This window comes from Camelus ferus, chromosome 8 (genome assembly GCF_009834535.1).
Source record: "Camelus ferus isolate YT-003-E chromosome 8, BCGSAC_Cfer_1.0, whole genome shotgun sequence".
NCBI classification, from domain to species: Eukaryota; Metazoa; Chordata; class Mammalia; order Artiodactyla; family Camelidae; genus Camelus; species Camelus ferus.
In genome coordinates, this window is record NC_045703.1 from 25,359,898 (window position 1) to 25,376,143 (window position 16,246).

Sequence of the window (16,246 nt, forward strand, 5' to 3'; positions counted from 1 at the left end):
CTACAGCTCCCGTCTGCTGGCCACACGCGAGTGAGGCTAAGCGTAGAGGCATGTCAGGCTGGCCAGGGTGTGGAGAAGGAGAAGGGCCCATGGGGTCGGGGGCCCAATGTCTCTAGACACGGGGCTGCCACACAGGTACTGCCCCAGCTTGGGTTCTCCGTGGAGACTCACTCAAGAATCAGGGGCAACCAGGGCTTGTCTGATCTGCTCTTGTCACTGTCACCTCTCACCAGTAGGGTGCACTCTCCTCCCTCCAGAGCACAACAGGAGGAACAGGGCAGAGGATGTTTCTCCCAGGTACCCACACTGGCCTGTTCAGTAGCGACCAGAGAAGGGCATTATACCTTCTGGGGTTTCCAGCTCTGGAGCCCCCAGTGAAATAAGTGGTCCCTGCAGTGCTGAGGAATCTCAGGCCCCAGGGGCTGATGAAACGTGGGAGGACACTGTGACATCTGGACAATGAATGAAACCCCAACATTCCTCCTCGGGGGCCTGACCAGAGGATGCTGCTGGCTGGACCCCGGGTGCAGGTGCTGCTTTCTCACCAGACAGAAATCAGCTGCTCCCTTTCTCTATCCTGCCTACAGCCACCCTGGTTCTGCTGCCAAACCACATCCCCTCTCTCCCAGTTAAACCAAAATACCATTTAAAAATTATATGAGAAATAAAACTTAGAGCAGAAAATTCAATTATGAGACAAAAGAGGAGAAAAAAAATCCCCACTCCCGAACAATGACTCTCTTGCTCTGGCAGACTTCCCTGTGGTCTCTGTTTCCTCTGCATACTTTTTACAGGGTTGTAATCAGAAGGTACTAAGGCTCCCTCACCTCAATTTGCCTCTCAACACACACCTCACTCGCCTGGTGTCTTTGGTGTGTGGAATGGGGACTATCTGAGGAGTAGGATAGAGATGCAAATGTTGCAGACAAAGGTGAAAAGAAGCATCTATTTCCTCTAGAAATCCCCAACGGAAGCGGGTTTGTTGATTTTCTTTCTTATCTCCTTTCTTAGATTCACTACTAGATGTTGGGTAGAAGCCACAGAAGTTGGATCCTGCTAGCAGTACCCTGAGGACCTGAGAGTGCAGTCACCTCTCCAAAACCTTTAACCCTTATGCTCTTACAAGCGTATCCCCTGCGCTTTGTCTGGGGACAAAGCAAGATGCCCATTGGGCTGAGTACAGTGCTGCTGGAATGGGGACAGCCAGCTCTGTGCTGAGCCAAAGCCAATAACTAAATCTCTCCTTCCAGGCTATGACATGCTTCCTACACAACTTCTAACCTCTGTCCTCATGGTCCAGTTTCTGGAGCAAACAGGACACCTGGAATTTAGTTGGTACTAAAGTAACACTGCACTTAATTAGCTGTGTGGTTTTCAGGCAAGTATTTCATTCTCTGCCCTGGAGTTCTTCGAGGATCTGCGAGTCAGAAAGAGATAATACTCAGCTTTTAGAGTTGTTATGAAGAATGAAATTGGATAATAGATGGGAGAAAGTGCTTTGAAAAGTTTGATTGCTTTATAAATATGAAGTATTATTATTATTTCTGCTTATCAGCCCTATCCTTCTTTGTCACCTCTTTTCTTCTTTCAGTCATACAGTAGCTTTGGAGTTCCAGATGCTAAGAGTCTTTCTAGACAACATGAAAACACTGTTTTAATTAGACATATGGCTGACTTCTATGCTGCCCAGCAAGGTTGTCTTTCTATTAAGCAGAGCAATTACAGATACTTTTAAAAAGATGCCTGATTCAACAAACCACAGAAACGACTGTAAAAATTTTAAATGCAACATATGTCTGGAAGTCCGTATTTGGGTGGAAGAGTTAAAGTCAGACATGATCCTCTATCACATTTCAGTGTTGCTCTGGACCTCATTTCTCCCTGCCCTACACATACACAAACACACATGAATACACACTGCCCTTACACACTTGTATCCCTCTTGACATGAAACATGTTAATAAAACAAGTCCAACTAATCAATACTTTTGATTATGCAAATCAACTGTCTTTCTAGTGCTTCTTTACTAAAACCTAAAATTAATTAGAAATGCTTGTGGTACAAAACTGTCTCACTAAGAGGCTTACTACTTGGAAAATACTTGTGACTTTTCTATAATTTTCAAATTTTAAAAACAAACCTTTATGGGGTAGAGGATACAGCTCAGTGGTAGAGCATGTGCCTAGCAAGCACAAGGTCCTGGGTTCAATCCCCAGTACCGCCATTTAAACAAACAAACAAACAAAGAAATAAAATTACCTACCCCCCCCCCAAAAAAAACCCATATACAGTGTTGTATGTGAATTATATCTCAATAAAACTGGAAGGAAAAAAATTAAAAAAAAAAAGAATCTGTAAACTACAGTGAGATACCACTTCACACCCACTAGAGTGCCTATAATAAAAAAAGGTGGACAACAACAAACACTGATGAGGAAGGAGAGAAATTGCCAGTGGGAATGTAAGACGGTTTAGTGTATCCTGGAAAACAGTCTCATAGTTCCTCAAAAGGTTAAACAAAGGGCTATCATATGATCTAGCAATTTCACTCCCTGGTATACAATGAAGACAACTGAAAACATGTCTATAAAAAACTTGTACACAAAAGCTCTAGGCAGCATTATAAATAATTGCCCCAAAGTGGAAATAACCCAAGTGTCCCTCAACTGATGAATGGAGCAACAAAATTGGTTTATCTCCACAGTAGAATATTATTCAGCAATAAAAAGGACTGAAGAAGCAATACGTGGTCATGTACCCAGTGGGTACATTGATGACAAAGAGGCACCCTGAAAACATTATGCTCAGTGAAAGGAGCCAGACACAAAAGGCCACATATGGTAAGATTCCATTGAAACGAAATGTCCAGAATAGGCAAATCTATAGGGACAGAAGGTGGATTAGTGATTTCGTGGGGTTAAGAGGAGAGGGCAATGAAAAGCGACTGCTGATGGATATGGTGTTTCTTTCATGGGGTGATAAAAATTTCTGGAATTAGACATGGGTGATGGTCATATAACTTCACGAATCATTAAAAACCACTGACTTGTTCACTTTAACAGGGTGAATTTTATGGTATGTGAATTATATCTCAATTAAAAAAAAGAACCTGTGTGAGATAAACATATATAGAATTCAAACATTACAGAAATACATAGAAATAAGACTTTCCCTAGATCCTCTCTCTCTAATTTTGCCTCTCATTTTTATCTTATTCCTCTATACTCTTTTATTATTTATAATATGTTTCTTTACAAACTAAACTAGGACCTTGTTATAACAGACTGTTTATGTTACTTTTTTCACTAAATATGACCTGTCCATTTTTTCATCATTGGAAGTAAGAAAAAAAATCCCCAACTCTTTAAGTAACACAGCACTAAATATGTTCTTAAGAATGCTTACTGCATCAATGTCTATAAGAGGGAAAAAACTGGAAACTGGAAAGTCTATTAACAGGTGATAGCTGAGTAAATTGTGATTTATGGGAACCACAGATATTAAAGAAGCAAGTGTCAACCCTATGCGACTGAACTAGAGGCGTGTACATGGTAGGCAGCTATGTGCAAAAAGCAAGTTGTTTTGTAATTATATAGTACATGCTATCAAAATAAAACCCAAATCCCTAGAGATGTGAATGTGTTTGTACATTATTGAAGGCATGGAGCTAAGTTTGGTATGTTAGGGGCTGGGTATGCTGTGTTTGATTAGATGAAAAAAAAAGGAACTTAAAAAGCTGATTGCTGATAAGGGACAATATTGTGCTTACTTAAGTTTTCTTCAAAGCTAGGGAATAGTCAGGATGAGAAGTCAATGTTGATGAGATGGGAGAGTTAAGAGGGTGTAATCAGAACATCTGATAGAATATAAAGTAAGTTAACACTTTTCTTTTGATCTAATATTTTGGCTCTTTACAGAGGTGGAGGAAGAGAGGTTGGAAGAAGCCTGGACTGTCGACTGAAGTACTGGACAGATGGGTGGCTGGAGATGGAAAATCTTTTTTTGGTTTCTAGCTCTGGTGTCTCTTTGGGGTTCACTTGGAAGAGAAGTCACCTGGACCTTATATAAGAGCAGATCGGGGCTGAATCAGCCCAAGAGACGTTGGCTTCTGGATCAGTTATGAATCCCTTTGTAAAGGGTCTGCCTTCAGTGTTCTTACTGGGGACCACACTTCCATTGGGGTCAAAGAAACTCCCCAAAGCAAATTATTAACTCAAAGAGGAACAGTCATGCTAAGTTCCTGAGACAGTTCTTGAAAAACCTAATCTCCTCTACTTTAGGAAAACTGAAAGTTCAAATAGCTTAGCTTAATTATAACAATCCTATCCAAAATGTACTACCAAGAAGGGCTAAATGTGATTCTTGAAATGGCAAAGAAATTTGGAAAATGTCTCTTCTTTTGAGACTGTTTACAAATGCAAAGAACAGAACTATCTTTTAAAAGTAAAAATAAAAATATTTTTTAAAAGTGGTATTTTTTGAGGGGAGACTAGTCCTGTTCATGACTATTTTGTAGGCTGAATGATTCCTCCTTTTAATTGATTCATTTAACACTAAAAAGTTATAAGGTAGACAAGTGCTCAGTCCCGAGCCCAGGAAAGATACATGGGCTCTTGTTGGTGGCATTCACTTCCAGGAAGTGACCTTAAGTTCTCTTTGGGGTCGTTAGAGAGACAAAAGGAGATTTATCTGAAACTGACAGTTCTGTGGACACGGGCAAATATCATAAACACACATCACCTTTTAGCTAATGGTGGGACTCTTCTTAAGGGAGAGATGGGAAAAAAAAAAAAGACTCGAAGGCATTCACCCTTTTCTCGAGACACAGATCCTTGGAGAGGTAAATCACTCACTGTGCTGATGGACCCTGTGGCTATGCTTCTGCACGGGGGATATTTATGAATAATTTCGGGGGTAAAAAAGAAAACCTCCTAAAAGTTGTGATCAGAGGCAAAGAAATGAGCAAGGAAAGAGAGAGCACAACCTTTTACTGTTTTCATAAAACCTCAGTCCTCTCAGCTCAGGGACACAGATGTGACGACACAGATGTGACTCTGGCTTGGGGCCCTGAGCCCTACCCTCTGTCCCAAGCCTGCAGGGACATGGTGTGTTCAAATAGCAATAGTTTCCATTCAAATTTCCTTTTTAATGGCTTTTAGCTAAATTAAATCCTTTCAATGTGTTTCTTTTTTTCATTTTTTCACCAGGCAGGAATGGAAGAGTGGGGACCAGGCTAGCAGCTAGAAAATGGGGAAGTGACCACAGGGCATTTCTGCAGCTGGCACAGGGAGCTCTGGAATCTATTTTCAAAACATGCCCAATCCAAACCTTCATGTGCTTCTCGCCAATCTCAGAGGCTGAATAAACCGCACGTGGCTGTGTGAAAAGCCACCTCACCCCGTGTGGCATTTCTGCTGTCTGGTTGGGTTAACGTCCCCGTTTGACTAGAGGCTAATACCCAGGGAGCACAGATGCGGATGGAGCACGCTGCTCTAATGAGGACCACGCTTCATTTCCTCCGAGTTTTTCAGAGAAGCCACTCTCAAGAGGGACTTCTCACCGGGCTCGCTCTCTCCTGCTCCCGAGGCAGGTCTGAGACACAGGTGGCAGCCTCACGTTGGTTCCTTGTCATCGGCAAGACAGTGCCAGATCACGACACAGGCTCCCTCAGATCTTTCTGGGGCCTCTCTTGTTGCAGGGGAAGGGGGGACATATGGGGCGTCTATTCTTTTCTCTCCTTGGCCATGTGAGTCTTGCTCACGAGGTGGCTGGCATTGTTCCTGCTCCCTCTCCCAGCATAGGGAAGACATGGGTGGAGCCTCTGGGAATTTTTACCTAGAAAGCACTTTGCTTTCAGAGTGGACAGAAACCGTTCCTCAACCCCACTGTTCCTCAAACTGATTCCCACTGCTTGTGGGAAGCCCGGGAAACGACATGTTATACAGTTATGTGTGACTGACAAGGGTGCTTCTTCAGTGACACTGGGACCAGGATGGATGCTGAGCTGTCCATCACCTGCATCACAATGGACAAGGGACAGCCCCAGGGTCCCCTGCTGACAAGGAAAACTCAAAGGTGCTGGGAAAGTACATGTTTAGTGTGGATCTATCTAATTTCAGTCAGTTTTGAAAGCGATTCTGTATTTTCCTTCACACTGAAGAGGTGAGGGGCAAGGATGAGGGTGATGAGTATAGCATCCTTTCAAAGCAGAGGAGGGGAGGAGAAAGGGATGGGGAGGGGGGATTCGAAGTACCAGCATGTGCTTTCCAGCATTAGACTTTTTACTTTCATTTCCTCCTGAGTTTTTCAGAGAAGCCGCTTTACCTCTGCTAGTTCAGTATTAAAATGTAGGTCAAATTTCAAGTGCCCTCTAGGATAAGAGTGGTTAATTTGGGATCACCTTGAAGCGTCCTGCCTCTCTGGATAGGGTAGGCGGTCCCTTTACCGTAACCTTTAATCTTGACAAACAAAAACAGTCTTGCAGTGGTGGTGGGGGGCGGGGGGCGGGGAGAGTCCAGATAAAGGACTGAGGGTGGATCACATGCTTGAATTTATGCGCGTTCCCTACCTCCTGGCCCCTGTCCTGCACAGGACACGACTCACTGTCTGCTTCCGAGAACGATCCGGATTCGTCGCTGGAGTTGGTTCCGTAAGATTGCTCACATTTAATCTGGGGTCGGACTTGGTTGTACATTCCATCTCCCATCAGGCCTGGCTCCTGGTGTTCTGTGGCAAGGAATCTGGCTCCCTGGGAACAGGGCGAGGAGGAGAACTCGCAGAGAGGGAGGCTGCAGGGCGAGCCCCCACTCCCGTCCTCTGCGTAGGAATAGGAGGAGCACGAGCTGGAAGTCCTGGTCCTGGTCTCCAACGGGGGCGAGCGAGGGCAGACTTTGATTGGCACCGGGCAGCTAGTGTTGGGCCGCATCCTTCCTGGCAAATGGTCAGCCATCAGCCCACCGTGAGAGTAGGCCTGTGAGCTGGAGAGGGACTGGCCAGCCCCCACCCACAGGCCCTTTGGCACCGGCTCAGAGAGGTCTTTGTCCAGACTGCTTACCCCAGAATACGAGTGCACCGAGGTGCTCACTTGGTCACAAGCGCTGGAGGAGAAGATCACACTTCTCCGGTCCAGCTCTCCTTCCTGTTTACAGAGAGCCTCCAACCCAGGCCCTTTGTGGGGCGACCCCATTGTGAAGCTGGACGCGTCCTTCTGGCTCACGTGGGGCTGTCCGTAATTCCCCGTGAAAGGGGCGTAGTCAGTTTTAAGGTCACCCTGAGTGATCCCCTTGTCAAAAGGGCACGCGGAACTCCTGGCAAAGTGCTGCTGAGATGTACCGGGAAGGCCGGACAGCTCCACACTTTTTGTTATGCTGAATAGAGACCTTAAGCAGGAGGGGGAGGACGCGCTCCTGGATCGCTCCAGGCAGGCGGCCCCGGCAGGGGGGGCGGGGGCGGGCGCGGGGGCGGGGCTGGGCCGTTTCCGGTCCATTTCCACATCCCCCGCTCTGTCTTTGATGTCAGGCTCATCTCCGGACAGGCAGAGCGTGATGCTCTCTTCTTCGTTCTCTTCGCTGGGCGGCTCGCTTTTAATCTGCCCCATGGCAAGCCCCGGCTTGAGGCTGTTGCCAGAGTTATCTTCACTGAATGTGCTTGCAAAACCTGAGGTACTGTGTGATGATGCGTTATAGACATTCTTGGTACATGCAAGCTGGTATTTCTTGTATCTGGGGTACTGCGTTAACGCGTCCTTCGCCGAGCTCTCCTTGGTGTCCGTGGGCACGTCGGACTCGGGCAGTAAAACTTCTTCCTTCTCTGCTACTGGGATGGCAGTGGCCTCAAAGCTGATGGGGTCTGGCAGCAGCTGGTCCCTGGGGCAAGCCATCTTGCCCGTCTCCGAATCCATCGTCTCCTCTTCTTCCTCCTCCTCCTCTCCTGCGCTGTTCTCATGGGCCTCGTGTGGGCGCTGGCAAGCCGCGTCCTTCCGACACACAAACAGGCCATCCTCGCTGTTCAGGAGCTGGGTCTGCAGGAAGCTAAAGCAGGAGTCCTCCAGATTGTGCATGCGCAGGAACTCGGCACAGCGGATGACCTCGCGGATGTTTTCTCTGCTGAGTAACAGCTTGGCCGTGTAGGCGAACTGCAACAGCGGCCCAAACCCCCTGGCCGTGACCTGCAAAACAAACAGGGAAATTGCCGACCGTTACCATCAGCACTGCTATTGTCCGGAATCCCTCAACTGAAGCAAGATAACCAGACAGGGCTAATGTCCTAGGATAAAGACTGCAAAGGAGCAGTTAATCCCGTACTGGGTCAGCAATGATTCTGCTTCCAATAATTAGAGCCTGTCTCGTGCATGCCGCTGCTCTACGCCGTCACGACACACAGAATTGAAAATCACCAGGGTCAAGTGGCTAAACAAGATGACAACGGGTTCAGTGTTGACACTAATGAAATATCCTGGCAAAAATGCACGGTAACAATGGGAAGCCTATTAATCTCCCTCCCCGTCCGTCCTGTGGAGAGCCGTGGGACATCAGGAGTGCTGCGATACTTCTAGCCAGCTCGCACGAGTCAAAGAAAGCATTATCCTTTTCTCCTCAACTGCAAAACTAGCAATATGGCCCCGTTAAAAACCGAAAGTCCACGGGGTTTCAAAAATAGTTTTCCCTCACTTGGAAAGTTAAAGAGAGACATTAAAAGCAACTCCTGTTTTTTGCTCATTCATCATGGTTTTCAATTGGGACTTTTCAGTCATCATGTCATATCCCATCTTACAATGATACCAGAGATGATGACAATCCAAAGCAGTGTTCTCAGCAAGAAATTAACTCTTGGTCCACAAAGAAGGGGGGTTACAGAACTAAACAAACCGGCTGTCACTTAAACGGCTGAAGCTGCTGAATGGCACAGGACCTGGGCAATTCCTTCCCTAATTATAAGCAGCAGCTTTGCCATGCAGTGCAGCTGTCTTCTTTCCCGGTAAATCTTCAGGGGCTGAGCCTACTGTCATGTGCTGCTCATCCATTACATTTTATACAGATTGGAAACGTGCTGTTTATGCACAGCTTGTGTACATGCGCATGCGTGCATGCGCATATCCGCAGAGTGACTTAGACAATTAGAAATATGTTGCCTAAGGCCAATTGTTTTCTCAGATGGGAATGGATTACATATGCTGGTGTTCAGGGCAGGCTTCCTTATCCTTTGCTCAAAACCATGCATCCTCTAGGTTCTTGCAAGCACTGCTGACCCCAGAGGAAGGGAAGGCAGGCAGGTCCATGAATCATTATGTACAAAACAAATGAAAGCAGTGGTCATGGGGTCCTTGCTGGAAGCCACAGTAGCAGTGATTAAAAAATGTCTGCTAGGGGAATAGGTGCAGAGCAAGATGAATCGGCAAGCTTTGTAGCTGACTGCCACATGGACTGAATGCAGCACAGCACCCAGAGCCCAAACTCTTGGGAGGATCTATATTTGTTGTTTGAGATTCAACTCGGACATCAGCTCCTCTGGGAGCTCTCTGCAAACCTCGTAGAGAGTGCATGACACCATCCTCTCAGACCCCATAGCCAGAGTAAAGAAATGCCCTGCGTTCCCCAGGGCAGAACTGATCGTACATCACTGCATTCTAAGGGAATGCAGAGTGAGGGAGAGTTCTTAGATACAGAGCTGAATGGAGTTTTAATTGTTAATATTTTTAAAGTACCTTAAATCAAATTTAAAAAAAAATTCTCCATCCTTAAATCAAATTTAAAAAAAAATTCTCCATCAAATGATGAGTCCTGAGACGTTTGGGTAAACAAACAAACAAAAAACAACAACAACAAAACCCCATGACTGCAAGACCCACATTAAAGTTCTACAAGGGCAATCACTGCTGTCTCCCTTTTACTGTACTTAATTGTGTCTGTTTCTACTGCTAGACAGCAAAGCTTTTTTAGATCAGCGACTGTTTCATTTCTTTTTGTCACCCCGCACCTAATGAGGGTCTCTAAACATCTGATAAAAGCTTGTATATTACTGAATATGTCAGAAGTCTAACTATGCCCTTACCATACAACTGCAGTGTTCAGAAGGTGACAACATAGTCTTATGGTGAGTGTTGTCTCAAATTACTTTGGAAGCAAGGTATTGTGTAAACCAACAAACTAAACCAATTAACTAATCAACGGCAGGCAGGAGGGCTTATTTGTCGTGTCCCCTAGTACCAGTAATGAAAGGGACCTTCACTTTTGTTCTACTAAGCTGACATGGCAATAGATTCAGCAAATGCCCGTTTTATGAAGTTTTCTCCCAGGAACCTTTAAAAGGAAGTATAGGGGGAGGGTATAGCTCAGTGGTAGAGCGCATACTTAGTATGTATGAGATCCTGGATTCAATCACCAATACCTCCATTAAAAAAAATAAAATAAAAGGGAATGTAAACTAAGGAAATGTATATTGATAAGTAACCAATGAAGGTTGATGAAAATGTCACACGACCCATTTCTTCATTGTAACATAGCTCCACCACAAAGTGAAAACGGCAGAATCAAGGCAGAGTTGACCTCTCCATCAGTCAGCATCTTCTGCTCTGCTTCAAGGCAATCTGCCAGTTGCTGAGTGGATAATACACATCTTGAGTTTTGGCAGATGTGCTCACTATACAGGAAATGGGGGAACCCATCTCTATGCGATTTATGTTTTGTATATAGTCCTCTTCATGACCATTTCTTTTTTACTTTGACACTTTTGGTCTCAGTAAGCCCTACCACTGTCCCTCACTATGGCTACTTTTAAACAAAATTCCTAAAGAAGCCAAGGGACACCCACGGGGATCATTAGATCAATCCTGGGAGTCACCACTTGCCTCGTGGCTGCAAGGAGCTGCAGAGAGCTTCTCCACGCAGGGACAAGCTCGTGCTTAAATGTATGAGTGGGTCCAGTCATGCCAGTGAGCACAGTCACCACATCCCAAATCAGATCACTGATCTTTTTGGGCTCAGGAGACATGATAAGCTTGAGATCATCATCACATGGTCATGAACGAGTCAGGAATAAAAACAGGGTTGTAAACTGTCATTCAAGTCCAGGTTAGAGGAAATAGTGTCCTCACCATGAAATTTCAGGAGTCCATAATTAGCTCTTCCCCCAGCGCCACCCCCGACAAGAATTTAAACCCTGCTTTGTCATATTCAATTCTGTTAAATTTTACTCAGCTTCTGTGTGCAGGGCTTTGCCTAATGAGTCAGTTACTATGCACCAAGCACCTTCTAGTGCCCAGTGCCATGCTAGCTGGCTCTCATAACATACTGCAAGGCAGGCATGTTTGCCTCTGTTTTGGAGATAAGGACGTTGAGAAGCAGTAAAGTGAAAGAATGCATCCAAAGTCACAGAGCTAGTTAAAGTGGAGAGGTGGGGTTCCATCCCATGTGCTATGAGGAACAGTTAAGTATAAGACTTAGCCCTGTGCTCAAGAAACCTACAATTTAGCCTGGAAGAAAAGATATGAACAATGACAAGTTAATTTTAAGTAACAATGTAAGTCAATGATGGAAGGGCTATCACAAGATTACATGATTAGAAATCCTCAACTGAGAAACCCCCACCAGTTCAGAAGAGGAGATTACTGAGGTTGGCTCGATCCCTTGAACACTGGTAAACAGGACCCCAGGCCCCAACTGGGTCTGATCTGGGTCAAGGGTTGCTTCGATACAATGGGTATCTTCTGAACTGCCACAGCTCTCTCTTCGTGGAACCCATTTCTGGTGCACTTCGGGCGAGTTGCACTAGCTCCAAATACACAAAACAGAAAGCAAGTGACCACCACACACGCAGGCCGGTGTTAAAACAGGCAGAGGCTTTCAGAATACTGGTTTAGCTTCCATCTTGAGTAGACTGTACTCTCTTTCCAGTTTGAGGAATCATTTAAAGTCACATTGTACTCAGAAAGCAAATATCCAAATACCAATGGGAAGCTGCACGTTTATGAAACTGTGGCCACAGGCCTGCATTGTCATTCACCTTCTGTTTTTACCAAGTATGGCTCTGATAACAGGAAAAAATAAGAGGGGGTAGGAGGTGGAGAATCACAACACAAAACTAATGATCCATAAAAATGTTGTTTAAAAAGGTAATGACCATTGAGTTTAAGTGGAATGAAGTGACGAGAAATAACAAGCCAGTTCCATCTCACTGGTGTTAATGGAGCTGTGTTTGACTGCTCTAACGGAAGCAAACATACCTAGGCTAAAATTCACTAGTCAGGAATGGCCTAAGACAATGATAAACACATGCAAAATATAGTACTAGGGACACCTGGGATAACAGTCTTGCATTTTGAATGGAATATTTTGGTTGGGTTAATTTTGACAGTTTTTTTTTTTTTTTAAATCACGCTTCAATATGGAACTGGTTGGTCCCATAATGTGCGATACACATTGTGCTATCGATGAGGCTGGATCACACGCTGGGTAGAATGGAGTGTGCCCAGTGGGACTCAGCCCTGGGAGAGGACAGGAAATGATCCTGCCTTGCTCTCTGGTTGCTCCCAAGGAGGCAGTGACCTCATCCAGCAGTTGACATGCACAAGGTAAGTGGCACTGACCTTTGGGTTTTGGGTCTGAAAGAAACAGTCAGACTACCAGATTCATGCACTAGGGTGTGAGTCCATGTGCACTAAGGTCTTGAAAATTTGACCCACTGAAACTATGACTGTCAATCCTTTGTTCCCTTGGGTTCTGATGTCTCATCTCCCTGCTGTCGATGAAAGGAAGGTGAAATGATGAAAACGCAGCTGGCAGAGGGCACGCTGGGTGCTGCTGGCAGAGCTGGGGAGCTCACTGTCTCAGGAGATGCCCCATGTGCTGCTGGACAGAGCTTCTGAAAGGAAACTTCCAACAGTTTCGTTGCTCTGGATTATTATGGGGTCAGGCAGTGCGGTTTCAGGCATAAGTTGAAAATAGGGTTTGGGAATTTTTATGAGACTTGGAAGAGCACCTAAGTCACATGATGATGGTCTCCTCAGCCAGTCCTGGCAGTATTTATATTCACGGCTGTAGCGCTGAGCCCATCTGTGGAAGACTCATCAGATGGGTCAGGACATCTGGTGACTGTGCTCTAGGAGATGAGTGGCACACTGCTCAAGGTCCCATAGTCACAGCCTTACCAAACATGGAATCTTTCACCCTCAGCTACATCGTCCTGATGAAGTTGGATCTTGCCTACACTGTAGGAGGAGGGACAAGGCGGTAACAGAGCTATGCTGATGGGCTTTTGAAAACACTGAGTTGGGTTGTATTTGCACAGAAAGGCACTTGTCAAAGAAAAAACAACACTGGTGACAACTCCCTCCTCCTCTCCACCCCCGCACTGCACGGCATCCCATTCTGCAGGATGAAGACTGATTTAGCCGTGAGGCATCACTTCTAATCTTAATTTTCTATAATTAATATCCATATGATCACACATTTCTTCCCAAAGCAGCATGCTATACCAGCATACTACATTCAGGATGTATTTGTTAAATTAACCTCACTATTTCAACAAAGCTTCTGGTTATTTGAGTATTAATTTTAGTTAAAGATAGAGCCAGAGAAATCAATCTTGTTTCCATCTCCAAAGTAACAATTCAAAAACTAAAGCAACATTCAAGTTGATTTATACATATGAGTGTATGATTTCATATGGTGGGTTTTAAAAAAAAAATCTGTGTTAGTGAATGTGGCTTTAAAGCATAACATTAAGTGTCTTTTCTTCCCTGTGCAGGCTTGAATTTGGGTTTGCAGCCACAACACAAAGTTCCTTTCCTATTTGTAAATCTGTCCCTGAGATTCTCTAGCTGATCATTCAATCACTGACTATTTTTCATTTACACATTCATTCACCAACCACGTACTGGGCCCTGACTCTGCAGTGTGTCTGAGGGAACCAGCTGGATTCAAATCCCAGCTTTACTATGGACCAGCTGGGGAACTTGGGCTGGTTATTTAATCTTTCTGTGCTTCACTTTCTCCAACTGCAAGACCAACAGTGCCTGCCTTGTCGTAAAGCCTTTGGAACAGGGTCTAGTGCTGAGTAACAGCTATTATTATTGCTGTTATTTCGTAAGTGAATACTGTATTTCTCTAGGGAGCTAAGAGGTGACCAGAGAGACAGACGTTCAGTACAAATGTCTATAATGGAATCTAAGTATGTAACGGGTATTTGCAGGGAGATAAGGAAGGACCAAGCTGGAGGCTGTAACTACTAAGGGCATCAGTGTCACCTTCCTAGAAGAGGTGATCTTTGCCCCTAGTGTTGGAGGCTGAGTTGAAGTTCATCAGAATAAGTCAAAGAAGGGCCTGGCACACCCTCTCATCACCTTCAGGCTCTTCCTCAAATGCCACTTGCTCAGTGAGGCCTTTCCTGGGCCTCTAATCACAACTTTCCTCTTCCACCCCAACACCAGGACTGGATTTGCAGGGCCCAGTGAAAAGTGGAAAGGTGGTCCTCTTGTTCAGAGATTAAGAACTTCAAGATGATGACAGGGTCTTTCTGAGCATGGGGCCCTCAGCAACTGAATAGGTTGTAAGCTCATGAATCTGGCCCCATCAATACACACACACACACACACACACGCACGCACACACATGCACATGCTACCTGTCCCATGCAGTTGAAATGGGCTCCCTGATCTCAGTGGGGGTGATGGCATGCTGGGGGAGAGGCAAACAGTGAACTCCATTTGAGTGAAACTCCAAAGACTAGCTGGCACAGCTACTTGGATCAGCAGTGTAGTCAGCAGTGACTGGCAGGATAATGGGTATTTGGACTGAAATACACAGTTAGCCCACTAAAGTACTTCTTAATTGGTTAAAAAAAAAAAAAAAAGGAAAATTATGTAGGTTAAGTGGATGAAGCCCTGCTTAAGTCTCCATGATAGACAGTCATGATCCCAGACTTGAGTTCAGTTCACAGACCCAGACTCCCTGAAATTAATTCCCAGGAACTCTTGGGGAAGGACTTTATAATAATCCATGTTTTCACTATGATTTCTTCTGTCCACAGGGGTTTACAGAAATGCATATCTTGTAGTTTTCCTAAATCATGAACTAGTACAAACTTTTTAAAATTAAAATAAAAACTTTAACAAAAAATTACTCAGAAACTGTTTAGATCAGAATCAAATCTATCTATATTCTATCTCTACCTATCTGTAAATTGAAGTAGCACTACTTTATTTTTTAAGAACATTTATTTATTTATTTTCATTTTGTTGTTGTTTTTTATGTAGGTACTGAGGACTAAACTCAGGACCTTAGCATGCTAAGCATGCGCTCTACCACTGAGCTATACCCACCCGCCAGTAGCACTACTTTAATACAAACATAACAGGACAATCTGAATAGTCCTGACCAACTACGAACTTTGATTACTATCATTTAATTTTAGTCTGACATTATAAACTCATATGCTGGTTATTTACTACTGTCTCTCAGCCTCATGCCCACTCTTCTTTTGTTTTCCCTGCACTTTTATTGAGAAATAATTGACAAACACCACTGTATAAGTTTAAGGTTTGATTTACAAATACTATGAAATGATCACAATAGATTCAGCTAACATCCATCCATATAGATACAATAAAAAGAAAAAAAAAATTCTCCCCATGATCCTAGGATTTACTCGCTCAGCGACTTTCCTACATACCATATGCCATGCCTACTCTTCTGATGTTCCTCTGTAATGCTGAGGCTGGGAGTTTATAAATTATGTTTCCCACACTCCTCTGTTATTTGAATTACTCTGCCAATAGGGGGCACTGGTGGGAGGTCAGAGTCAGGAGGAAAGATGCTGTGGTTCCTTCTGCTTCTTGTTCTCTTTTTCTTTCCTCCCCTGGTGGGGTGCCTGGAAGCGGCTGTCTCCTCCCCAGGTGCAGCCCCTCCTCCGTGCTCTGAGGCCGCTTTTCTCCTCCAGCCCCATGAGTGGGAGCTGCTTCCTGACGTGATTAATCACTGGGTTAATTCTCCTTCCACTTCCTGTTTTGGAAACTGTTCTTCCAGTTTTCCAACACCTGTGTAACCAATTCCCTATCTTATACCCTCTGTCTGAAACACCTGGCACGGTTTCTGTTTCCCTGACTCAATCCTCATCCATTTGACAGACAATGAAGCCAAATGAGGTGAAGCCCAGAAAGCCCAGAAAGGTGAAGGGATTTTCCCAAAGTTGCACGGCTGCTCAGCCAGCGCTTAACGCAAGTCTTCTGACTGCAGACTTTAACTCTCAAGC

General features: G+C 44.8%; 1 protein-coding gene across 6 annotated transcripts in view; it reads right to left on the reverse strand.

Moving 5' to 3' along the window:
• BACH2 (BTB domain and CNC homolog 2) overlaps nucleotides 1-16,246 on the reverse strand; it is a 322,272-nt gene that overhangs the window by 12,392 nt on the left and 293,634 nt on the right. For all 6 annotated transcript variants that reach the window (XM_032484598.1, XM_032484601.1, XM_032484600.1 and 3 more), the window contains one exon: nucleotides 6,570-8,168. In XM_032484598.1, the coding sequence (XP_032340489.1) occupies nucleotides 6,570-8,168 (1,599 nt within the window). The remainder of the gene's footprint in view (nucleotides 1-6,569; nucleotides 8,169-16,246) is intronic.